At 39.4% G+C, this 26,484-nt stretch overlaps 1 protein-coding gene and 1 long non-coding RNA gene across 2 annotated transcripts; one reads left to right on the forward strand and one right to left on the reverse strand.

Moving 5' to 3' along the window:
* Positions 1 to 1,280: 1,280 nt before the first annotated feature.
* On the reverse strand, positions 1,281 to 19,183 carry CNMD (chondromodulin). Its single transcript, XM_020977032.2, has 7 exons — positions 19,067 to 19,183; positions 18,462 to 18,602; positions 13,184 to 13,324; positions 10,614 to 10,727; positions 8,377 to 8,530; positions 3,728 to 3,894; positions 1,281 to 2,740 (listed from the first exon to the last, which is right to left on the reverse strand). The coding sequence occupies exons 1-7, from the start codon at positions 19,136 to 19,138 to the stop codon at positions 2,522 to 2,524; spliced, it is 1,008 nt and encodes a 335-aa protein (XP_020832691.1). The 5' UTR covers positions 19,139 to 19,183; the 3' UTR covers positions 1,281 to 2,521.
* On the forward strand, positions 18,595 to 26,484 carry LOC144454854 (uncharacterized). Its single transcript, XR_013483416.1, has 2 exons — positions 18,595 to 18,677; positions 26,214 to 26,484. It is a non-coding gene; the product is annotated as an uncharacterized LOC144454854 (long non-coding RNA).

Here is a 26,484-nt window from a genome sequence, read left to right on the forward strand (position 1 = left end):
TGATAAGCCTAGAAAGGCAATTGGGTGATAAAGGACTTTAGATCATAGAGGTAATAGGTTTATGAGAAGGGTACTGACTTGCTTTTGGGGAATATCAGTTTGGTAGCTGAGTGAAGGGGGAGTAGAGTGGAGGCAGAGAAACCGATTAGGAAACTTGCAATAGGCAGATGAGAGGTGATAAGTATCTCATGACATCTCATCAGAAATGCCATGGGAGGGAAGTTGGACTAGGTAGGTGATCTCTAAGCTTAAGAGTCTATCATTCTAATGCAGATGTCACAACAAAATGCATCTCATCTAATAGTAATTTCTGTATACGCTGATTAACTGATTTCTCAGAATTTATCAGCTAAAAAAACAAAAGAATGTCTGTGTTTGTAGTGCCATTATAAGTGTCTTATGCTAGGCTTTCCCTTTTTCTATCCTAAGTAAAGAGAAACGGTCCCTCTTAGGCAAAGCTGTAAATATTTTGAAGTTAGTCTTATGTCCACAGCCTTCTCTTTTTGTACTTCTTTCTATTCACCTTGGTAACAGTGGCAGTCTGTCACTTCTGTCCGTGTTCTCTATCTTCCTGTTCTCACCTAGTCTACAGAAGACTCTTAAACAGTCAATTAAGATAATTGACTAATAACAGTTTACCACAGTGAGTTTCATTAGTAACGTAATCTCATTCAGAATAACCTACTGCTATCCTAGTAATTCCTGAGCTGCAGGAATTCCTTTCCCTTTACCACATATTCTTTCTAGGCCCTCCCAGGATCTCATCCTGTCCTGGCAAAAGCCTGCCTTTCCCTGAACCTCATTCCCCTCAACACAGGTAGATTACCTTCCTCTATCTTTCCTGCCTTGAACCCAGTCCCAGCTCTCCTCCACCACTTTCTCTCCTAATACTCCCAGATACGTAGTTTGTTTTCTAACACCGATGGTGTTCCTTTAGTTTGTATTTAACGATTTTTCAACCCCCTAGAATGTTCCATCCTATGTTTCTATCAGTTGATGAAGTTTATGACAAAGTATATCATTTGAGAATGTCTTCTGCAATAGAATGACAACCATTTTTAGTTGTCCATTAACATCCTTAAAGATTCTCTGTTGCCTGAGAATATGCTGACTGTACAGATTCTATTTCTGCTTTAAGCTGTTGCTCCTTCTTGGTTCTTGCTGCAGTGTTTCATGTCCCATGTCACTGAATGCAAGTGTGTGAACAAGGACCCAGTAATCAAGTTAGAAAGAAAAGGCTGTAAATATCTTTTAACATTTTTATATACTTTCATTGGCAGCAGTGTGTAATTTATTAAAAATAAGAATTATCACATCAGCACATAAGTATGGTACATTCAAAATTATTATGTTTCAGGAGCATGATGATCTTCCTTTCCACTTCCTCAGCTCATATTTATAAATCTTCCCGAAAGCAACTTATAATTTTTTCTTTAGAAAAGTGTTTTTATGGCTCTCTAAAATTGTGGCACTCAGAACTTAAATGTCAAAAAATGGAAAATTTCTTCATGCTCTCGTTAGAGAAATATTTTAATTTCAAAAGATATTTGTTATTCTTCTTAGGCCATATCTTCTAAGTAACAGCATCAGCCCCATTACCAAGAGAAGGATTTATTAATAATTGGACAGCCTGATTTGTACTACAAAGGTAGAAATCACCATCCTCCTTTATTCCTGTGACCCTTTATTGAAAGCAGGTTGAAAAAGCTGTGATTATCTGCTTTTCTAAATTTTGATAATAAAGTTCTCTCTGCCTTCCCTCTGCACCCTCGGGAATGTTTGGCTTTGGTTAAATTTGACCACGTTCATCCTAAAGATAGTTTCCTGGAGCTGATGATGTTGAAGGATTATGGCATTGTGTACCATACTATATGGAAAAGGAACTTCCCATGTTGCCACCACTTTGAGATGTATAGATAGCATTTATGTTAGCACATTCCATTCTGCAGCTTATTCTTTCAACTTCTTTTGGTTGTTATCTAACTTACATTTTTGTAGCCTCTGGAGCATATTTGCTAGAATTGGATGAGCTATGACTGTCTTAAACAAAATGATCTTGGAACTTAGTATGAATAATAACAGGGGACAACTTGACCTGTGATTTATTTTCCTCAGTCACTTGGTATAAAAGGTACTTCCAAATGTAGAAGTTGAGTTTTGGACTAACTGGACATAACTTTTCACATGTAACTCAGAGCAGAGGGATGGTGATATTTAGAAACAAATGGTACTATTGACAAACCAAATTCCACAGCAAAAAAGGAGGAGATTAATGTGTGTTTCTGGTGTAATATTGCCCTTTTGGTGGATTTTTCCCATACTGAGAGAAAATATATTTTGCATCGTTGGAAGTTTAAAGCAGTAGAGAGTAATAAAGGCATCTAGAATGAACTACTGATGACACATGACTATATACTTAAGTGTCCTCAACTCCAAGAATCTCCATACTTCTTTAGCTGTAGTCTCATCATTTCCAATTTTTTTCTTGCCTTAGTTATTGTACCTAAGATAGGAAACCACCTCACACCATACCCAAGATACGGGCCACCCACCAACTACAAGGCATGACCACTCTGCAAGCTGAGCGACAGCCTTGGTAGTTATAAGGCCAGGGATAGTATCCACCAAGAGGCTCACAGATCCTTTGGCAGTGAGTGTAACTCCGCCGGCATTCAATACAGCAGATGCCTTCATGATCTAATTTGGGGTCAAATGTCATGCCTTCACCTTCTTCTAGTTGCTGTAAGAGAAAAGAATTATTTGTATTTTCTTTAGGATGTAAAGTTCACTTTGTGTACATGGTTTCAGAATTAGATCCTGAATTTTTCATTGCTACAAGAATTCAGGATAGGCTAATGTGAAGAGTCTTTAATATTTTTTAAAAGCTTGAAAGTTATATAAAATTCCTTCTGATTTCATGGAATTGCCACCTACCAAAACTGCCATTGAAAAGGGAAAGTGCTACATTGCAGTTTCCTACAGTACAGAGATGTGGTTATTAGGCATCATTAAGCATACAGACACAGAGCAAAAAAAGAATCTACCACTGCCAATTTAATTTCTGTGGGACACCTAGTGATTTCTTGTTGGGATTGTTCTAAATCTCTAGGTGGCACAGTTTGGAACCCAGTGATCTAATGGTGGAAGAGGGGGAGCTAATTATAATAATTCAGGGTGTAACTCTCAGGGATCCTAGAGAAATGATGTAATCTTCCTCCTGCCTTCGTTTCATCATTGGGGATAAAAAATACTCCTTGAACCTCAAGTCACTGAGGAAAAAATGCTGTGCAAATGAATCCAAATTCAAGATCTGAAATGTAACTAACTGTAGGCTTCGGAATACTAGAAAATCAGCTAGAGAAAGTGCTTTGGTGGAAAAGATGGGCCAGACGTTCTGGCCCTCAGTGTGTTTGGTTTCTAAAACAAAATCTGAAACATTTGGATTCTTAGATTTGTCTCTTTCCCTCTTAAGTGCTATGTAGAAAAACAATGTAGGTTAATTGAAAATTCCAATTGGGTCTATCAAGATTTTACTATACTTGGGCAAGGCTTGCATGGGGGTGGGGGTAGGGGATTGAGGGTGGGGTGTCTTAATTCTCACAGGCTTGTATTTTAAAAGTTATTACTAAATAAGAAAAAAAGTTACTACTGAGTGTTAAATGTTTGTTTCAAAATACATATTCTAAAACATTTTAAGTGCTGTATTGATCTGAACATAACTACTCACATGGTAAGGATTATCTGGATTGAAGGGTTCTGTATCCTCCTGAATACTGGGCCTTGTTTCATTAACTGGACTTCCAGGGCCTGGATTACCCTGTGGCCCAGTATTTGGTCTTCTTGTAGTAGGCTGACGAATTTTTCTCAGGATTTCTCTTCGTTCTCTTTGGTTTTCTGGGAAAAGAGACATTACTTTATTTCCTTAGTTAAAAACAAAAGTTCAAATCTTCCTGCTTCTACATGAAAATGAAGCAGAAGGCCACAGGCCACAGTTTAGGTAGGTATTTGAAAAACTTGTCTCTTCTTTGATGATTATGAAAATTGCATTTAATTGATTGTGTTTTTAAAAACTTTTAAAAATTTTATCCTTCCGAGAGAATGTCAGTTCCCTAGTATGTTTGATGGTGAATATCATCAATATAGTTTTTAAAAAGGATGTTAATGAATGATAGCACTCCTTCCATAAGAAGTTAATTTTAAGCATCAAGGCACTTGTTGTAATTATTCATTGTAATTAAAGGTGAATTTAAAAATATTAAAATGAAGATTAACATTGGTGTACTCTGGCCACCTGCTAAACCCTAGAGAAAAGGAAAGTGGATTAGTAGTTCATGGAATAACCTAAGTGAGCATTAAAACAGACAAAATTAGTTACCACCTAATACGGATATGAGGAGAATTTTCAAAGTTAATGGATAGTCATCCTAGAATCTAGGATAGTAAACACCAAGGGTAGTCAAAGTTTGGTCGTGTATCTTAAACATTTGTATAGAACTTTATTGTTTGAAAGGTACTTTCACATCTCACCAAACTCAATTCAATTTAAAAACATCTCAGCCCATTGAAAGAGACAGTAACTATTATTCTCATTTTAAGCATGAGAAAACAGAGTCCAAGAATTTCAGTGACTTGTCCAAGGCGAGTGCTTGGCCATCTGAAATGAGAACACCTCTCTCAGCTTCTAGGCCAGCATTTTCTTCCCTTGCAACATAATTGTTCTTTGGTGTTATAGAATGACATGTGGATACTGAGCGTACAGATGCCACAAAATTTGAAATCTTAACAGCTCAGACATGCTAAAGCAGTTTTTAAGCTATAGTCCATTCCCACTAAGACTGTGTATGGCCGGTGATGAGTTTGTTGAGCCCCCTATTAATTAAGTCTCTGTTACCCAGACATTTTGAGCTAGAAAATGTAGCAATGAGGAAGTGTGTACTCCTAAACTTCAGAGATTTATTGGAATATTATTATTAATAAATATGATAATAGCTGACACATACGTAAATATATATCACTTGAAAGTTCAAAAAGTTCTTTTATATGCATTATCTTCAGCTCAACTTCTGTACCCTCCAACTCTCCCTGCTCTCCTAATCCATTGATCTGACCTCACTTTCCACTCTTCACTGTCTGGATCCCATATTTAACCAATTCAACTCCACCCTTGACTTTCTTGGCCCTTTTTCCTACCACTTACACTCTACCCATCCTCAGCTCTGGATTATTCCCACCTTGTACTTTCCTGATCTTTCATCTGCTTATCCTATTTCTAAATTTCTGATTGGAAGGGGAAATCACAGCACACTCTTGATTAGATAACATGAATTTACAGTGGACCCAGTCTCAATTAGGCCCTCACTGAAGTGCCCCAATTATAGATTTAGAGCCAGAAGTTACGTTTTTTAACCTGGTCCTCTCAGCAGGGGTTCCAAATATCTGTGGCCTTCAATGCTACCCTCACCACCATCCCCTTCAGAAGATGTCCTCATTTCCATTTTACTCAGAGTCGAGGTCCTTTGGGAGCTCCTTTATCTGTCATCCACACTTTAAAATCTTTCTTACATCTTCATCCACTCTTTTATCTTTGTCCTCCCCTTCTGCCCAAATGTGTCCCCAATTATATCCCTTTTCGTTTCTAGAATTTTTCCATTGTTCATATTGTTTTGTTCTCTCCCTTCTTCCCCTTATTTTCCCTTCTTCCCTCTCTTCTCTTTTCTCCCTTTCCAGCTTACTCCCTGACGCTTCCACTTGATATCTTTACTCCCCACTTGCTTCTCAACCCTTTGCAATCTGACTTCAACTCCCATTGCTCTTTTCAAACTTCTCGTTCCAAAGTTTGTTGGTTTTGTTGAAGGGGCAACAGGTACAGGTTGGATTAGATGGCCTTTGACTTAAAGATGATCTTCTTCTAACTGATTCTGTGGTTTTGGTCCTCAATATCTTTTGCTTGGTAACCATCTCCTTCCTTATTGTGGATACCACTCCCCAATGGCCGTCCTGAGCCATTTTCTCTCTTTATTGCTTCTTATTGATCTCCATGGGTTCAGGTGACCCCAAAATTCTTTATCTGCAGCTACAGTTTCTCTCCTCAACTCCAATTCTTAAATGTCTGAATTGTTAACTGCCTGCTAGATAGTCTAGTTTGATGTCTTTTATATATTTCAATCATCTTGTCCAAAAGAGAATTCCCTTTCTCTCTAAATCCACCTTTACTCCAAATTTCTATCTTTCTATTGAGTGCCTCCTCTCAGTTAAGGGCTTAACCTTCAGAGTGTCCTTAACACTGCCCTCTCTTTCAACACCTCATCCCCTATATTTGTCTTTGTATTTTCAGCACCCAGCACAGTGTGTCAACCCACAGTAGGTACCAAGTTTATTGAATTGGATTGTTGTTGCAATAATGTTATTAGGTAGATTCTCCTGATGATGTTATCCCCACTTAACAGTAAAGAAACTGCATCTCGCGTTAAGTGTCTTGACTAGGGTTATATTACTAGGATATGAGACAGGATTTCTTCCAACTCCCAAGTCCAGTGCTCTGCTCCTTTTTCTACATAGGGAGTCAAGCACCTTCAGAGCGACACTGTTACAGCCTCCATATTGTGTCTTTGACAATCCAAAAATCATAGGTCCTCCATCTAAAGACCTTAATCATCTTAATTATAGTCTTTACCTGATTCTGTAGATTTAGACACAAGACTTAAAACAGCAGGTCTTCCTGAAAGTCCAGCACTGTTCTCTATGCCAGCAGTTCTCAAACTTTTTGGTCTGGTGACCTTCTTACACTCTTAAAAATTATTGTTGCCTCCCCAGGTTTTTGTATACGTGGGTTATATTCATTGATGTATATCATATTAGAAGTCAAAATGTCTTAATATTATTATGAAAATAGTTTTGGCCTTGTGGATCCCCTGAAAAGGTCTCTCAGACTCCCAGGATTCCTTGGACCATACTTTAAGTACCACTGCTGTATGCCAAGGGCCCCCTCAAATATATTTCATTATTCCAGCGCATGGGTATCGATATTTTACTATCACAGTACTTTGAGATAAAATTAGTGGTACTAGACAGCACCACCCATTGCAAACCCACCTGGGCCTGAAATACCAAACCTGGTCCAGCTCATGCTTGGTTTTACTTGTTTAAAGGTACTTGGGGAGTGAAAACGGAGATTAATGAGGCATAGGGACAACTTTTTCGTCACTAGGGACTTAATGAGGTCCATATGTTTGCTTTGCTCCCTTTTTGATCCTTTCAAGAAGATCATTCTCTAAGACATTTGGTGACTGTAATTTGAATCTCGACCAACACTAAATGGCAACATACTGCCTTTTTTTGGTTTCCTTTTAATATTTAAATGTGTGTGTGTATGTGCATAGATGGACACACAAATATGCCTATGGAATATATGTGTATATAAAATCATAAATTTTGGGGTTGGCTTTTAAATTAAAAAAATAGTGATGCTGAAATAAGTTCCTCACTGTGTTTATTTGTATATTGATGGAATGAAGCATGTTTTATATAGGTCTGAAATGCAGCATAGCAGAATAGAGGTTTGGCCATTGAGTTAGGAATACCTAGATTTAAGTCTTGCTTCTGACACTGTAACCATTGGGCAAGTAAGTCACTTTACCTCTCAGTTCCCCCTGGCAACTCCCCTAAGACTTAAGTTACTGAGAAGTTGGGAGGAACTTCCCACACTGGTAAAATGACAGGTCTGCTCCTTACCCCCAAAGTAGATGTGTTGGACCCTATAATACTATTATGGTGTGTATACTTAACAAAGAAACAAAATTATTAGACTGCTATACTTTTGCCAGGAGCAGAGACGAACCAAGTGTAATACCAGAGGTATAGACCTTTTGATGGATATTTACTTACAGCTTTGGACCTGCCTAACTGGACTCTTTCTTTTCTTTTTTATTTTTTTAAACTAAGATTTGAAAACCAGTGCTTAAGGCTGGAATTGTGTGATGAGTCTTTGCGTATGCTTTCAGCATCTTGAGCTTTCCCACAGTTCTATGCATGAACAATGATTTTATGCTTCAGTGGCAGAAGAGCAAAGTCAAAATGAACAAACAGCAAAGATTCAGAGGCAAAGGTAAAGAAAAAATGAACTTATTAAATGAAAATTATAGGTAATGAATATAGTTATATCTTCCTTCATTCTCATTTCCCTGCCATTAATGCTCAGTTACAGTTGTCTTTATTTGCTGTTTTATCTAGCCTGCTAATTATTAAGGTCTGTCCGTACATCTTGATTTATCTTTCTAATTGGCCCAGTTTTTTAATGCTTAGTGTGGAGTGACTCACAGGATCCAGATAAAAACCAGGAAATTTTAAGTAGTGTTCATCTGAAAATTAAAATGTTACCTTTTGGATGTGTTGGTTTAAGCCAGAAAATAGGAAGATCTTCACAAAGTTCTAAGATTTTAGGACTCAGGAAGCTGTTATCCTTAACAGGCTGGTCTGCAGCTACCCAGATAAGAGAATTTTCTTCAAATTTAACTGGCATGATCTTGCCTTCCTGTGAGCAGTTAAAAACAAAATGCACTGGTAGTTTAGCAGAGGACGATGGATCATTTTATATATGCGTGGATATATTAAGATGCATTTGTTCCTGTAAGATTATTAAATTTTATACAAGCTTCATGAGAAATGACTACCAGGTGCCTTTTACAAAGATTGGCTTCTTTTTGTAGTCATTTACATAATCTTCAGAGGTGTGTCATTCAGAGGTGCTTCTTTGAATTTTAGACTGTTGTGATAGTTTCCACAAAGAAAAGCCAGGGTCCTGAATTGAAAATGAAATTTATCTGCTTTTTAGTTTTAGGCTACTCAGGTGCTGGTAATTCAAGCTCTTTAGAAGGCAAAGCAACGAAATGGACCCCCAAATTCTAATAAAGATACAGGAACCAGCCTTTCCCCTACCCCCATTTGAAGATAGGACCAACTCTGCGGGTTTTTTTGTTTTGTTGTTTCAAAGAGCTTGAGGAGGGAGATGCAAATGATTGGTTCTTCAGTGTTTTTTAGTTCAAAGTATTATTTAACGTAAACCATTTTGACATTTTCTAGCTGTAGCAAAACATATTTCAGATGTCTGTGGCATCAAGCACACCAGTGAGATTTCAAAGTTAAACTCTAGATTTTCTTTTATAGTAGGTTCCTTAGAGTGGTTTGATAACATAGGAGACAAATTTATTTTGCCAAGTTGCTCCTTTCATGTATTTATTCATCTGCAGTAGGTTGGGATATCAAAATACTTTTTTCCATTTTTTTAATCTAAAGCAGCACTTATTTACACTTTTCCCCTTGAGCTTATGGCTGAATTAAAATTACTTCGTGTTACTTTGGAAAACTACTGTTTAATTAATCCATTTGTTCAACTTAGATTAGGTTACCCCACCCAATATTTCATTATTGATGTCATTACTTTCTATATCAGATTCATTTCCTAATGTCTCTCTCTCTCCCCTTTAACTAAGCTCAGTTATCTTTTAAAAGTTACGCAAAGTTTGTAGAAGAAAATCTACTAAAACAGATTGCATAAAAGTCTGCTACATTTTTATCCAAATTGTGTGCCATATAAAATACTGGTGGGAGGTGAGGTGGGGTGTGTTAAAATAGTTAAAACTAATTGTTTTGAAGTTTATGCTTATCAGTACAGCCCATCGATGAGCCTAGAACAGCTCATAATGGAATTGCCAAACTCTATCATTATTATTACCCACAGGGAAGCCAACATACATAGTAAAGAGTCCCCAAACAACAGGCTTTTTCATTAAGGCCCATGCTTGGGCTTAGCTAGCTAGGTGACGGCTGGGGAGCAGATCCTCACAAATACAGGATAGGAGAAACTGGCTGTAGGAAAAAGACTTTGGACTTTAGTTTACTGTAATTTCAATATCAGTCAGCAACATGATGTAGCTGTCAGTTCCCCTCCACCTCTGGGCCTTCCCACCCCCCAATACATCCTTTCCTTCCCCTCCAAAAAGCAATTTCAGTTTTTTAATAGAATTATAATGTCCAGAACAAGAGGGAGAATATGGTCATACTGTGATATGTTGGTCAGGTCACAACTGTAATATTTTGTTAGTTCTGGGTATCACATCTTAATAGGGACATTAAGGATCACAAAACATTCTTATAGGATAAATAATTAAAGAAACTGAGAAGATTTTTCCCAGAAAAGAAAAAGGCTTAGGGGAAAATAACTTTTTAAATACCTGAAAAGCTATCATGTGGAAGAAGGATTAGACATATTTTGCATAGACCTAGAGGGGAAACTGGGTCCAATAGGTAACATTTATGGAGAAAGGCTGGTTTAGATGCCATTTATTCATAGCGTTTAGAGCCAGGAATCATCATGTATTTTAAGATATCCCCCTCACCCTGCCCCTAGTGAGATTACCTCGTTAAAAGACTGCATTATGAAAGAGGAGTCTTTCGAAAATAGAGTTTTTCAGCCACAGAAACAAAAATAGTAATTTCCTTTAAGAGAGAAGTGGAAATTTGACCTGTGTTCAGTCTTCTAAGACCAGGAGATTGAAGATGAAGGATTTTTTACCACAGATTATTGGGAACCAGGCTTCTGCTTTGTTGCTACTTACCAGTTCTGAGCTGATGCTCTGTTTAGTTGTGGCATCCACCTGAGGTATGTGAGCTTTCACTTGGACTTTAATATAACATTTTTCTCCTCCAGCAAAACGGATTCCAGTGATGCCCTAACAACAACAACAATAAAGATCTTTGGTGGTTGGTTACCTATAATTAAGTACCTCTTAGCATAACCTCTGATCCTCTGCCTCTTGGAACACTACGCATTCTTGAGCTTTGAGTTCAGATACCACCTTCATGAAGCCTTCCCAGAACCTCATTAGCCAGGTCTTATCTTTCCCTTTTTGAATCCTGTAGTACATTGTATCATTAATTTTGCATTTATGACATATAACCTTATTGTTTACAGTTTATTTTGTGCATCATCTCTTCTACCCCTAAGGAGCAGGGCCCTTGTCTCAGACTTACATCCCACAAGAGGACTAAAGAGCAATTAAGTCAACATAATTGAAGACTGGTTCCTTAACTGATCTTTCCAAAGGGCTTTGAGATAAGGGTAAATAAATTAGCATAATCTAAAACCAGATAGTTAACTATTTTCCTAAATCTTTCCCAAGAGCTTTGATGTGTTGTCCCCACACCCTGTTCTCAAAATGATTTTACTTTGTCCATTTACTAACCTCAGGAATTACATCAGTAACAAAACTCACAGCTCTGCAGTCCATAGCAGTGGTTAAGTTGCTGTGATTGACCTTTCAAAGTTCAGTGGGTAAGTCTATATACTTAGTTGAGGGTGGTGGAATCCAGCATTTTAGGTTTATTATAATGTTTTGTTTTTATGGCTAAAAACAAATTTCATAGCTTAAAACAGGATTCATAAAATTCCAAGTGCTTGAGGAAAGCTAAAGTGAGATTATTTCCTACATCATAGGTTATAAGTAAAGCACTTTGCAGACTTTAAATTCAAGAATGTGACCTCTTCTTTCTCTTCTTGAATAAATGGAATAAATAAATAAAAAAGCATTTGCCTTGTGCCAAATGCTAGGGATACAAATACAAAAGCCATATGGTTCCTGCCCTTAAGGAATTTAAAATTTCTAGAGCAGACAGTTTAATACCTATAGGGGAGAGATAGACTAGGAGGGATGCACTGGTTTGGGAATTCATAGGCACAGTGAGCAGAGACATAGTGCAGCTAATAGACTTTCCAGTAGCAATAATAGTATTGATTTGATTTTATTCCTAGAGAAAGTGGTTGCAGGGAAGGGTTGCAAGCTGAGGTAAGACGCAAATGCTGCTCCATAATCTCGGCAAGTCATATAAACTCCATAGGCCTCAGTTTATTCATTATCAAAATGAGGGGTTAAACCAGCTGACCTCTGAGGTCCCTTTATCCCTGTGATTTTAAAGATGGTTCAGGTAGAATTTGAAGCATGACTTGGATCAATTTAGAGTGACTTTATGCTCACACATTTCTTCCTCTTCCACACTTCTTCCTCTTCTCTCTTCCCTTTTCTTTTTCCTCATTGATCGAAGAGAAAGGTCCTGGAGGACCCCAAAAAGGTGTATTTTCTAGGGCCTTGAGGTCTAAGGTGATTGAGCCTAGACTACAACCATGTTATTTCAGTACTTCAAGGAGGGTGTGGGTCTCGCCCTCCACTGATGACTCTTGAAACCCCTTTATCATTTGGTCTTTGAGAATGTAGCCCAGAAAATTGATCAACCTGACACCGCCCTGGTGATGAGCATTTTCCATACTTAGCCAGGCTCATCTTTTGGACCACAGCTCATAGCCATTGAAACCCTTTGTTGTGGTAGGACCTCCAGAGCTTTGTTCTGTTAGCATAGCCTTTGAGAACCCAGAGTCACAGCTGAGTTTGGTCTAGTGGTCTATACTGTGTAGAGTATTGAAATAAAACAATCCATGGGGGATGCCTATGGGAAGTAAAGGTTGCCTTCCCTCCCTGCTCCCCTCACCCTTTCCCTTTCCTTTTCCTTCTTCCTTCCACTTCTCAATTTTCCCCTTTTCTTCCCTCTTGTAACCTCCCCTCCTCTCTCTCCCTCCCAGAGGGGGGAGGGGAACTGTCATCTACATCATGTTGGTAACTGATATTGTCACTTCTCTGTACCACTTCTCTGTACCCTCTTTTAAACTATCCCCACCCCACCCCCCCAAATCCATGCAGAGTTTAAGCAAACAATTTAAGCAAGCAGGTAGTAAAACAAAGGGAGCTAAAAGAAGCAAAATTACATCAATCACTCCTCCAGTTTATCAGACAAGTGCCTGGAAACAGGATGAAGAGAAAATAAAAAGCTGCTTTTAGTTGCATTACATGATGACTCCATTGAGCTAATTCTTTGACAATTGGAGGAGTCAGCCAGGTAACAAACAGCATTAGCAATGGAAGGCTTAAAAAAAAGAGGAGAAAGTACTAGTAGAACTACACCATCTGATTCATGCTTTTTTAAAGACCTAGGCTTATGGCCTAAGCTGGTAACAGATTTCTCCATAAAAATATACTTACTGCTTGGATTGTGTATATGAAATGCTGCTTCTGCCTGAACTGGAAGAATCCAAAAGGAGTGAATCATTAAATCTCTGAAATGGATCAAATCTACTCACATTCTGGAAATCACTAACTTCAGTTGCTTCTTCAGCTCCGCTTCCTATTTTAAAGGTCTCCAAGTTGTTCCCAGAATCTATTTCCATTGATCCCTCCTGTATTTTTCCGTTAATACTCATGGTATAATGGACATTATAAATCTGGAATTGAATATAAGGAGTTAGTGCTTTTCTTTTTGTAAAGCAATCAGTGGCTCTTTAGCCCTTCAATATATAGTATGACTTACATTTTTTCCAAGGCCCCTGACATCTGTCGTTAACAGTTATACATGTATTTATGATAGAACCTCATCCACATTAATCCCTCAATCAGTTCTTTAAAAACCTAAAATGTCTTTTGTTCTGCTCCCCTTCCAGCTGAATGGGAAATGGTATTGGCAAGATGCCCAGGGGGATGTACTGTTTTGGGGGAAACCAGCTTGTATTAGTAGTAGTGGCTTAATCAAGAATAGGTTTTAAGTAATACAGAGACAGGGTTAACAAATGTTGCTTGTTGGAGTGTTTTACAGAATCACAATCCTAGAGCTTGTTAAACAGAATATATGAGATTTTACAGAATCACAGAGTCTTAGAGCTTGTTATATAGCTCACATTTGTTTTAAGCAAGGTCAATCTTCATGTCTGTATTAGACCAGTACAGGGAATTTCTTTTTATAATGAACTCCCAAGGCATTCAGATTGTGTTGTTATGTGTGATTTTGTTAGAATAGAACTAGCAGTCACATTCATCCCCTGTTTTTGCAGACAGAATTGGTGCCCAGACTCCTCTTTGATAAATTAGCAGGTATCATAATGTTCCTGGATCATCTTGTGTGTTTCTTTAATTAATTAATTAATTTATTTTTACTTAGTAATTTAAAGCAGTTTGGTATATCAGAGCAAGTATTAAATTAGGAGTCAGATGCATAACTAGGATTGAATCCCAGCTCTGCCATTTGTTACCCATGTGACCTTGGGCAAATCACTTCCTTGTAGACCCAAATTTGCTAATATAATTTATGTCAATGGCTTGGATTTTAAAGGAGCAAGAAGACTAGCACCATGACTACCTTCACAGGTGTATTAAGTGCCTGTTATGTGAAAGGTATTGGGGAATACAAAGACAAAAATGAAACACTCCTTGCCCTTAAGGACCATACATTTTTCATTATCAGGAGCACAGAAGGTATGGTAAGGAATTCATTGAGACTTTAATGCAAGGGCTCTTGACCTGGGGTTCATGAAGTTGTTAGAGTACTTATATTTCAATATAATGGTTTCATTTGTAATCCCATGTATTTTATGTATTTAAGTACATTAATCTGAGAAGGCCTCCATCGGCTTTACCAGGCAACTAAAGGAGGTTAAGATCCCCTGTTTTAGTCTGTGATCTACTTTGGTGACAAAGGGAACTAAGACTTGAATGAGTACAACAGCTTGTCTGGGGGGTCTCAGCTCAGACATTTCTCATTCACACTTCACTGTTGGTGCCCGAACCCACATATGCACACACAGTCCTCACTTCTATAGGTGAGCTTTGGTTCTTTTCATTTGCTGAATCAGCACTTCCTGGTACTTGGATAAATAACAACATGAGAATGAGATGAGAGGCATTAATAATCATAAAAACATAGGACGATAAGGAGACACAACATGGATACTACTAATATAAGCTGGTTTCCCCTGATACAATGGATAGAGAGCTAACCTCTGAGTGTGGAAGCCCTGGGATATAGTTTTGCTTTTGACACATACTGGTTGGGCTAGGGCCCCCAGGAAACTGAAGATAAGTTGCAGAACAGTTACACATCTGCTTTGTTGGCAAAAGTTTCTACATTGGGGGTTCCCTACCCTACAATAACAATCAGAGGTCAGATAAATAATAGTGATAAGATATCTGTATAGCTTTAGAGTTTACATACATTTATCTTATTTGAGCTATGGTAAGTTTTAGAGACAGATTGCTTGAATCCAGTATGAATAGCAGTTGATAAAGGAGCAAGAAGGGTTGAGCTATAAAAACATGGCATTGGGTTCCAGTGCGGTCTCTGGACTCACGAAGAGCTTTGTAAAAACTTTGTGTTTTTAGAAACTGAAGACCATTGCTATGTAAGGACCATGAACTGTCTTGTTTGCCTCAATACTGGTGTCTTCCAAAATGCAAATAGCTGCTTTTAACAAAGCATATACAAGATTGATTTGATTGCTGTAACCAGAGATCATTTGAAAAAAAAAGTCTATGAAGAAAGAACCTAAATATATTATTTGTTGCTACTATTGTTATTGGGGGTAGAGTAACCTGATGTTTCATATCCAGAGAATTGCCATTTTTTTTCAGTTTTGCCCACTTTTTATAGCTTATTTCAGGATGCACAAGTCCATATTTGAGACCAATCACTACTTATTTAGCACCCAAAGCACCATTTAATCCAAATTAAAATGGCATAAACATAGGAAACAGATCCGTATGAAAAGGACCCTAGCTGAGTTATAGTCAACTTTCATCTATCCATACCATTGGAGGGGAGCAGTGGTATGGATAATCTTTTTAATTTTAGAATGTCTTTTAAAACAGCAAATGTACCTTCCCAATTAAACTTTTGCTTGGACTGTTAAAATTAGTTTATGTTAATAGGAAGCAGACCTGGAACTGAAAATCTGCTGTGAATATATACAGTACACAGTTGTCTCTGTATACATGTAAATCATTCGGCAAGTTATCATAAAGTGCCTACTATGTGCCAGGTACTGGAGATACAAAGACAAAAAAAATTGAGATTCCTGACCCACCATGAATTTACATTTTATAGGGAAATGGGGAGCTGTCTCCCTCCCCCAGCAGGTATACAGATAAGTAAATACAAAATAAAAAGTAATTAGGTGAGGCTGGGAGAGTGAATGAAGCACTAGCAACTGAGGATCTGGAAAGACCTTGTGTAAGTGACCTGAGCTGAGTCTTGGAAGGGACCTGGGAATTCCAAGAGGTGAGGAGGTGGAGAGCATTCCAGGCTTGAAGGCTACCCTATGCAATGGCCAAAAAGTGGGAAAAGGGAGACAGGGTACGGTAGCATCAGGGAGGCCAGTTTGGCTTGAAGGTTGAGTGGGCAGGAAAATCCTGGAAAGATGAGTTGGAGTCAGACTGTGTAGACCAAACAAGAGAGTTGGTATTATATTCTAGGGGCAATAGGGCCCTTGGGAAGCTTCTTGAACATAAGTATGATATGGTGGAGGATAGATTGGAAAGCGTAGAGATACTTGATACAGGGAAGCAAGTAAGAAGCTTTTGCAATGGTCCAAGAATAAGGTAACGAGAGTTTGATTTAGGATTATAGCTTCGTGAGTAGAAAGAGATGAATCCAAGAAACATGGAGACTCTACTAAGTATTGTGTTCAAAATCTTTCATATCTATATAATATACATTTGCAAGTATATAAGGCTCCAGTGAGGGTTTTACAGAAATAAAATAAGAATACACCATGATTCTCTTGATGATCCTGCTAAAATGCTAAAAGTAGCTTTTATTGTTGACAGTTAAGTACTTCACTATTTCTGGGAATTCTTAGCATTATTTTCATGAAACAAAACTAATCAACGTGTGACCAAATAAGACATGAATAAGCTTCGCTTACTGCGTATGATGCTTTATCCTCTCATTTTAGAATCTTGTGAATTACAAATATTTTTCTTAATTAAGTGCTAAGTGGCATAATTAGTTTTAATACATAGCATAGTCCAACTACATAAAATCCAGTTATTTTTATCATGATATGACAGTGAGACTTGGGATATTTATTTCTTTACCCTTTTTATCTAAAAGTATGAATTTATAGTCAAATACCATAAAGCTTCCCAAAGGGGAGACTCAATATTTGGTAGAGATTTACATGTTGAAATCCATTCCTCCGTCCAGAACTCCTGCTTTAAAATGGGAGCATGTGGTCCAGTTTTTACATTTCAAATACAAATACACAGTAAACACTACCATTCTCATCTTACAGAATGATGCTATAAATTTTGATGTTGCCCCTACAATAGATTCGATGATATTTGGCGTGGTTGGTTATCTGCATTAGGCCGTGGATTTAAGAATACAAATTGTGCAATGTCTGTAGAAGATGATGTGAGGTGCAAAATGGCTGGTTTGCTTTCTGCACCCGTTTTCTCTAAGTACTGGAAATAGCTCATGCTTTGAATTCCCTGGAGAGGGGGAGGAGGGAAAAGGAAGTAGAGAGAGGGATCAAGAGAAGAGGAGGTAGTGAAGGAGGCAGAGTAGGGAGTAAAAAATCTCTGGAGAATGATTAAGAAACAGTCCTTTGTATGGGCTGCGGATGGAGATGGATTTCCCACTTCTCTCTCTTTCCCCCTTCTTTCTCTTCCCCTCTCCGCATTACTAGAAATAAGCTCACGTTAGACCATGTCCAATAGTTATTGAGATAAAATACCCTTTTTACATAGGCGAACAAAATTCTTGCCCTTTAAAATACACATTGGGACTCTTCCAAGCGAAGTTTGAAACAATGTTGTTTCTTGGACTCTTACGAAAATAAATATTTGTATACAAATAAAGTAGGGAGGCAGTTCGGTGGAACATTTATTATAAAACCGAAGGAAGAATTGATTTTTAAATATTATTTAACATCTTTAAGGGCCCTCTATTTTCTTCCTGCACTTGAGGAAGAAGGGGAAGTTGCTGCAGAAGTCAGATGAAACTGTCTTGAAAGGCTAAGTTCATTCCAATACCTGGTTCTGGATGCTCCCTTTAAAGACACTTGGAGCAATCATCTAATTTTTGGAACATTCATTACTTCACATTAGACTTAACTCCCTTAGGATCACAATCCTTCAGAGCTAGAATAGTCAGAACCCTTTAGAACTCAAAGATGTGGTCCAACCCTATCATTTTACAGATGAGGAAATAGTCCCAGAGCAATTAAGTCGCTTGTGGAAGGTCATACAGTAAATGAATCTCAGAGCCTGGACCATGACCTAGGTCTTAATGCAGCCCCTCTTTCCATTACAGTAATTTCTTTTAGTATTCATAAATTCCCTAAGACCATAAAACTCATCTCTGTTGGAATTTAACCAATTTATCGGGCTCCTATGCAAGCCCTTGGGGCTCCTCCCAGGGGCGGCTTCGGGGCGTAGCTGACAAGGGTCCAGACCTCCCCGCGCCCAACCGCACTACTGACAACTTCCAACTCCGCGGTGCCTTGGGATCCCAGCGCACCTGGCGTACCAGGCGGACCCGGAGCAAGAAAGAGTTCGCTCCCCGCTTGCCCGCGGCACCCCAGGACTCACATGTTTGTCATTCACCTTCCAGAAGTAAAAGGCGCCGATGGCCCCAAAGAGCAGCAGCAGCGCCCCGGATATAAGGACCACGGCTCCGATTTTGAGCAGCCGCCCGGGGCTGGAGGGTCTCACTGCCACAGCTGTGTACGCCTGCGGAAGGGGGAGGGCAGAAGAAACGGCTTCCACACTGTGCCTCGCCTGTTGGGGCACCGCGCGGGGAGCCTGGTAAGGGTCGAGGGGCCCGGGGCTCAAATACAGTGTCCTCCCCACCCCACAGGGGTTCCTTTTCCCCTTCGGTTCCTTCCTGCTGAGTGGGGAAACTTTGAGGTTAACCACGAACATGGGTGCCTCAGTAACAAGCACACTTTGCCCTTGGATCTGTTGAAACCTGCACTCCCACGCACAATGGTGTGTACACGGATCCCCCCTCCCTCCCCATGCACTTGTGCCATGGGTTCAGTCCGATGGCTTTCCTATGCCCCCTTGCACATTCAAATACATGCAGATACCGGACCCAAGCAGAGTCACACACAACCCTACATCAAGCGCCCTGACAACTCTACGCTAGGCCTGGCTGTATGCTCCTGTCCCAGCGCTCCAGGCGCAGTACTCACGGGTGGGCGACACTGCTCCACGTCCTCTGGGCCTGCTAGGGCGATGGGCACTTTGTCTGAGCTGTCTGCCATGACTGGTCAGGGAGGCGTGAGGCTCCACCAGGAGTGGAGCGGAAGTGCTACTTTCCAACGGTTCCCAAAGTGATGGGCATTTCAACTCCCTCCCCCCCCTCCACACTTTCACACCCACTGGGCAGCCCCTCCTGGCCCAGCCCAGTTTCCCATCCCCTCCCACTGCCTTCTCTTCCTCTAACTTTCTTTCCCTTCTTGCAACCTGAGCACTATTTCCCATAACGAGATTCAGTGGACAGTGACCCTACTGTTCCCTTTGCTTCTTCAGGGCAAGGAAAGACGGCTCTCCTCTTTCTCTGCTTTATCAAGGACCCAGAAAGTCCCTACATCTATTTAGCCCCCGTGCCTAAAACCTATTGGTGTTTGAGAGAGAGAGGTCTGGTGATACAGAACAGTGAGGAAAAACGGGAGACCTCATTTCTTGGTACTGTTGCCCTCCCTCCAACCTCAGGAATAGCATTTCTAGATTCTTTAGGCGAATGGGCATTTTCCAAAGGGTCAGTTGGGGGTATGGGGTTCAGGGGAGAGAATGGAAGATTTTTTGCTACAGGGAGAAAGGAAGGCAATGGTAGTAGTTTTGTCCAGGTCTTTTTTTTTTTCCTTCCCTACTAAGTCAGACCACCTGAAATCTTTAGACTGCTTCTCTAACCAGGAGTGTGAAACAACATCCACCATCATCCCTATGATTCTGCTCCTTTGAGAGAACTAAGTGAAGGACATATGCCAAGAAGCAATTGGAGGGAGAATAGAAAGCTTGCAATTACAGATGTAATGTAATACAGAGGTGGGCATACATGCTCGTCAGAGATACAAATTTGATGAAGAAATATGAGTCAACAAAGACCATGAAACATACAAAATATGTCTAGAAATTAACATCTCTCCCTAAACCACCTAAACTCCTAAAACAAAGTTAAAACAGATGGTTTTTTATTTTTTGAAAATAGCTACTCGGACTTGGAATACCTCAGAACAGGCATCAACATTTGGAATCTATTAAACTGTAATTGTTTATTCAATAAGCATTTATTGAACATTTTTGCTCACCCTCCTCAGATCCTCCTTCTGTCTTCCCCGGCTTCCTTCAAGTCCCATCTAAAATTCCACCTCCGATTATGTGCAAGGCACTGTGCTAGGTGGTGAGAGGAATAGGAAGGTAAATATGACACTACTGTCAAGGAACATATATTTGGTAGGGGAGATAAAACACAGAACAAAATACAAATAATGACATCACCCATTATGTGGCAAAGATTGAGAAGGGGGTCATCGTTATGAGCAGGGAGTAATCAGGGAAAACTTCGTACTGGGAAGTTACATTTGAACTGAACCTTGAAAGATTTTTAATAGGATAGGGAATAGAGGTGAGGGGATTCCAGTCAAATTGGGATATGACCAAAGAAAGACACAGGTAGGCAATGTGTTTGGAAACTGAGCCGAAGAGGTATCTTCAACTCGACATATCCAAAATGGAATTCTCCCCCTCTCTCATCCCCATCTGCCCCTCTTCTGACTTCTCTATTGTTTTCCAGGGCAACACCATCCTTCCAGTCACCCTGGCTTGTGACGTAGGAGGTCTTTCCATACCTCTCACTGTCTCTCACCCCTGTAGCCAATGTGTTTTCAAATTCAGAAAATTCTACTTCCCAACATATCACTTATACACACCCTTCTCTCCTATGATACTTCTACCACCTTCTTACATATAGATTGTTGCAGTAGCCTTCTGGCTGTTCTCTTGACTTCAAGGTTCTCCCCACTCCAATCTCTTTTTCTTTCAGCTGTCAAAGTGATCTTAAAAGTATGGGTGTAACCATGTTACACCTTTCCATTCAATAAACTCCAACAGTTCTCTGTTACCTCCAGGATCAAATTTAGCTTTTTTTTTTGTTTTACTGGCACACTTTAAAGTTTAATTTACATTATTCACATTTTGTCCATAATTTTTCAAAATCAACAATCAACAAAATAATAAGTCAAGCCCTTATTTGTAATATTTGCTGACTTCTGAGATGTAAATGGTTACATTATAAATTTAACAACTGGCTCACACAAGCCAGTATGAGCCAACTCCAGTACATCTCTGCTTCTATCTCAATGATATCTCTTAATTTTTTTTGGGGGGGGGCTAGGCAATGGGGTTAAGTGACTTGCCCAGGGTCACACACCTAGTAAGTGTTATGTGTCTGAGGTTGGATTTGAACTCGGGTCCACCTGAATCCAGGGCCGGTGCTCTATCCACTGCACCACCTAGCTGCCCCTTATCTCAATGATATCTCAACTGCCTATTGGGGATGTCATACCTTAGAAATCACCATCACTCAAAACTGCTTTTCCTTCAGTATCTTAAACTCTGATATTCCCATCTCTGGTCACAATCACCTCTCTTTCTACTTCTCCTAACCTTCAGTCCTGAACTTGATTTTCACTTTCATCCTAACTTCAAGTCCCTTGATTTCCCTTCTCTTTTCTTCACATCCATTATCCTTACTCTACTTTGCTTCTCATCCTTCACAAGCTTGTTCCTCTGGCAAGCTAATTAAAAGATAGATGCTCATCAATGTTTGAATTCCTTGCCACTTTAAACTTCTACTGTTCCTTCCCTGCTCATCCCCAATCCTGGATTCTCCTCTCTAACTACCTTCTTTGTCCTACTTTGGAGGAACATTGTGTCACTGGAGGAATTAAAAAAAAATAGGATCCTTTAAAAATCAATTGTGTCCTCACAGGTGCCTGGCAATCTTTTTTATCCATTTCTTCTCAACTCTATTATATCATTCAGAGTCACTGATACTGACCTCTCTCCTCAAGCTCCCAACCCTTGCTCTTTTCTTTCTTTCCTTCTTTCTTTCTTTCTTTCTTTCCTTCTTTCTTTCTTTCTTTCTTTCTTTCTTTCTTTCTTTCTTTCTTTCTTTCTTTCTTTCTTTCTTTCTTTCTTTCTTTCTTTCTTTCTTTCTTTTTTCTTTCTTATTTATTTTAGTTTTCAACATTCATTTCCACAAAATTTTGAGTTCCAAATTTTCTCCCCGTCTTGCTCCTCCCCTACCCCAAGATGGCGTGCATTCTGAATACCCCTTCCCCTAAACTGCCCTCCCTTCTATCACCCTCCCCTTATCCCTTCCCCTTCTATTTTCTTGTAGGGCAAGATAGATTTCTATACCCCATTTCCCAGTTGCATGTAAAAACAATTTTTTAACGTTTGTTTTTAAAGCTTTGGGTTCCAAATTCTGTCCCTTTGTCCCTCTCTACCCACCCTCATTGAGATGGCAAGCGACTTGATACAGGTTATACAGGTGTAGTCATGTAAAGCACTTCCATAGTAGTCATGTTGTGAAAAACTAACTATATTTCCCTTCGTCTTATCCCACTCCCCCCCATTTATTCTGTTCTTTCTTTTGACCCTGTCCCTATTTAGAAGTATTTGCTTCTGATTACCCCCTCCCCCAATCTATCCTCCTTTCTGTCATTCCCCCTCTTTTATCCCTTTCCCCCCTATTTTCCTGTAGGGTAAGATAGATTTCCATACCCAATTGAGTGTGTATGTTATTCCCTCCTTAAGCCAAATTCGATGAGAATAAGATTCACTCATTCCCTCTCACCTTCCCCCACTTTCCCTCCACTGTAAAGGCTTTTTCTTGTCTGTTTTTTGTGAGATAATTTACCCCATTCTACCTCTCCCTTTTCCCTCCCAGTATGATCCTCTCTCCCCTTAATTTTATTTTTTAGATATCACACCTTTATCTTCAACTCATCCCGTGCCCTCTATCTATATATACATATGTATTTTTTTCCCTCCAACTACCCTCATAATGACAAACATCTCATGAGTTACAAATATCATTTTTCCATCTAGGAATGTAAACAGTTCAACTTTAATAAGTCCCTTAAGGTTTCTCTTTCCTGTTTACCTTTTCATGCTTCTCCTGAGTTTTGTATTTGAAAGTCAAAATTTCTATTCAGCTGTGGTCTTTTCATCAAGAATGCTTGAAAGTCCTGTATTTCACTGAATATCCATTTTTCCCCCTAAAGGATTATACTCAGTTTTGCTGGGTAGGTGATTCTTAGTTGTAATCCTATCTCCTTTGCCTCTGGAATATCATATTCCAAAACCTCTGGTTTCTTAATGTAGAAGCTGCTAAATCTTGTGTTATCCTGATTTTGTTTCCACAATACTTTAATTGTTTCTTTCTGGCTGCTTGCAATATTTTCTCCTTGACCTGGGAACTCTGGAATTTGCCTATAATATTCCTAGGGGTTTTCCTTTGGGGATCTCTTTCAGGAAGTGATCAATGGATTCTTTCCATTTCTATTTTACCCCCTGGTTCTAGAATATCAGGGCAGCTTTCCTTGATAATTTCTTGAAAGATGATGTCTAGGCTCTTTTTTTTGATCATGGCAGTAGTCTAATAATTTTAAAATTCTCTCTCCTGGATCTATTTTCCAGGTCAGTTGATTTTCCAATGAGATATTTTACATTGTCTTCTACTTTTTCATTCTTTTGGTTTTGTTTTACAATTTCTTGATTTTTCATAAAGTCACTAGCTTCCATTTGCTCCATTCTAATTTTTAGGGGAAGTATTTTCTTCAGTGAGCTTTTGGACTTCCTTTTCCATTTGGTCAATTCTGCTTTTTAGGGCATTCTTCTTATTGGCTTTTTGGACCTCTTTTGCCATTTGGGTAGTCTATTTTTTAAGGTGTTATTTTCTTCAGTATTTTTTTGGTCTCCTTTAGCAAGCTATTGATTTATTTTTCATGATTTTCTTCCATCATTCTCATTTCTTTTCCCAGTTTTCCCTCTACTTCTCTGATTCATATTTTTCGTGGAGACTTTGGATGTAGGGGCTTTGACTTTATTGTCTTCTTCTGGTTGTATGTTTTGATTTTCTTTGCCACCAAAGTAAGATTCTATGGTCTGACCTTTTTTGCACTGTTTGCTCATGATCCCAGCCAATTATTTGACTTTTAAATTCTTTGTTAAGGTAGGGGTCTGCTTCCTGTATGGAGAAGGTACTGTCCCAAACTTGGGGGTTTTGTGCAGTTGTTTTCAGAGATAATTCTAGGGACTTGTAAATTTTCAGTTCTTCAAAGGTGGTATGATCAGAGGTGAGGTGTTTATTCCTTTCCTGGCTTGTGCTCTGGTCTATGAGTGACCACAAGCACTCTTTTCTGCCTTGTAACTGTGAGGACAATTTCCTCTTCAGCACCACTACAAGCTCCACCAGGCCAACACTCTTCCTTGCCCAAGAACCACCATCCAGAACTGCAACCCAGATCCAACCATAGGCAAAGCAAGAGAATCCTGCCTCAGCACCAGCAAAGAGATTCCCTGCAATCCCCTTCTAATCAGCCCCCCTCCATCTGTGGGCCGAGAGCTCCAGAAGCAGTCGCTGCCCTGGCACTGCGCTGGGACTGGGGCCAGACCAAGCTTCTCTCTCACTGGGGTCACAGACCTTCCCTACTGACCTTCTAAGTTGTCTTTGGCATATGTGGGTTGAGAAGTCTGGAAACTGCCACAACTCCCCTTGATTCAGTCCCCTGGGACCTGCTCCAGGTTGGCTGAGGCCTGGTCTTTGTGCAGCCCATGCTGAACTGTGCTCTTCAAGCCTGGTGCAATAGCCCTTTCCAATCAATCATCCAGGTTGTCTTGGGCTGGAAATTTGTTTCATTCTGTCTTTTTGTGGGTTCTGTTGTGCTAGAATTTGTTTAGAGCCATTTTTTACAGGTATTTGGAGGGGTTTGGGGGAGAGCTCAAGCAAGTCACTGCTTTTACTCCACCATTTTGGCCCTACCCCTCTGTTTAGCTTTTAAAACCTTTCATAACCATCATCTTTCCCACCTGGCCAGTCTTTTTACACTTTACTGCCCTCCAAGTACCCTGCAATCCAATAACATTGGCCTCCTGCCGGAGTGTTTGAATAAGACACAACTCCAAGCATTTTCACTGGCTAACCCCCATGCCTGGAATGCTTACCTTCCTAACCTCCTCTTTTTGTCTTCTCTGGCTTCCTTCAAGTCCCATCCAAAATCTCACCTGCAAAAAAACCTTTCCCAGTCCCCCTTAATGCTATTGCCTTTTCTCTGAGATTAACTCCAATGTACTCAGTGTATATCTTATATGTACATAATTGTTTGCCTGTTGTCTCTCCCATTACATTTCCATCCCCTTGAGGGCAAGGGACTATTTTTGCTTTTTTTTTGTGCCTCCAGGGCTTAGAATAGAAAGTACACCTCCCTGGCACATAGTGAGTGCTTAATAAATGCTTGTTGACCACCTCCAGATAAAGGTGTGAAGCGCACACTGCATTTTAAAGCCTTTTGTGTGTGTGTGTGTACATGTGTGTGTGTGGGGTGAAATGGGGGGAACATGGCCAATTTGGGTATTTGTTTTGCTATACATGTTTTATTTTTCTTGCTTTCTCAAGTGGGAGAGGGAGAGAGAGGTGGAAATAAAAGAATGTGGACCTAAGAATAAAAACAAAATAGAATTTTTAAAAACAAAATAAATGCTTGTTGATTGGAGTCATCTGGACTGGTTGCAAAACAGGAATCACATAATAGAGTGGTATGAAGTAAGCCTGGAATGCAGATAAGGTCTAGGTTATGAGAGATCCCTTAATATCAGGCTAAGTTTGGGTTATATTTGGTAAGAAATGGGCAGCCATTCAAGGTTTCTCAGTGGGGTAGTGATGTCAAATGACATAACATGTAAAGTGCTTTACAAGCTTTAAAATATTATATATATAAAAAACTATATAAAAGTTAGCTAGTATTATTGTTGTTATTATTCTTATTGCAACCAAGAGGTGCTTTAGGAAGATTAATCTTGAGGTATTATGTTATAATGGAAAGTACCCTGGACTAGAAGTAAGAAGACTGGACTCTATTCCCCATCTCTGCCATTTATTAGCCGTCTGGCCTTGGGCAAGTCACTTCGTAATATCTCAGTTTCTCTGTTTGTAAAATGGTGATAATAACATCTGCCCCACCTAGCTCATGGGTTGTTGTGAGGTTCAAATAAAATAATGTGCAGGAAAAGACTTTACAAACCATGAAGCATCACAGAATCTTGTTATAGTTTTGTTATAGGCTTTTTTTCACCTGTACCAAGACATGTCACCTCACCCTGAAGTGAAGTCAGTCTGGTATGTGGAATGGCACCTAAGAGAACCATGACAGTGAAGAATGAATTCTATACACCAAATAGGAACCAGGAGGAGAACAGGAGGCCTGTTGCTACAGAGAAGGCAGTGCTTGGGATTGCAAAGCATATTATTGTCATTATTGTTATTGTCTTCAATAATTATAATAAATAATGAAACCAAGGCTTAATAAATGTTTTATCTATA

The sequence above is a fragment of the Phascolarctos cinereus genome, unplaced genomic scaffold (genome assembly GCF_003287225.1).
Source record: "Phascolarctos cinereus isolate Bilbo 61053 unplaced genomic scaffold, phaCin_HiC Scaffold_7;HRSCAF=346, whole genome shotgun sequence".
NCBI classification, from domain to species: domain Eukaryota; kingdom Metazoa; phylum Chordata; class Mammalia; order Diprotodontia; family Phascolarctidae; genus Phascolarctos; species Phascolarctos cinereus.

Coding starts and splice junctions, on each gene's coding strand:
- CNMD (XM_020977032.2), bottom strand. CDS start 19,138: ATGGCAGACAGCTCAGACAAAGTGCCCATCGCCCTAGCAGGCCCAGAG. Junction 10,728..13,183: donor AAGTTAGTGATTTCCAGAAT/GTGAGTAGATTT, acceptor TGTTGTTGTTAG/GGCATCACTGGAATCCGTTT. Junction 3,895..8,376: donor TAAACCAACACATCCAAAAG/GTAACATTTTAA, acceptor CTCTTTTCCCAG/AAAACCAAAGAGAACGAAGA.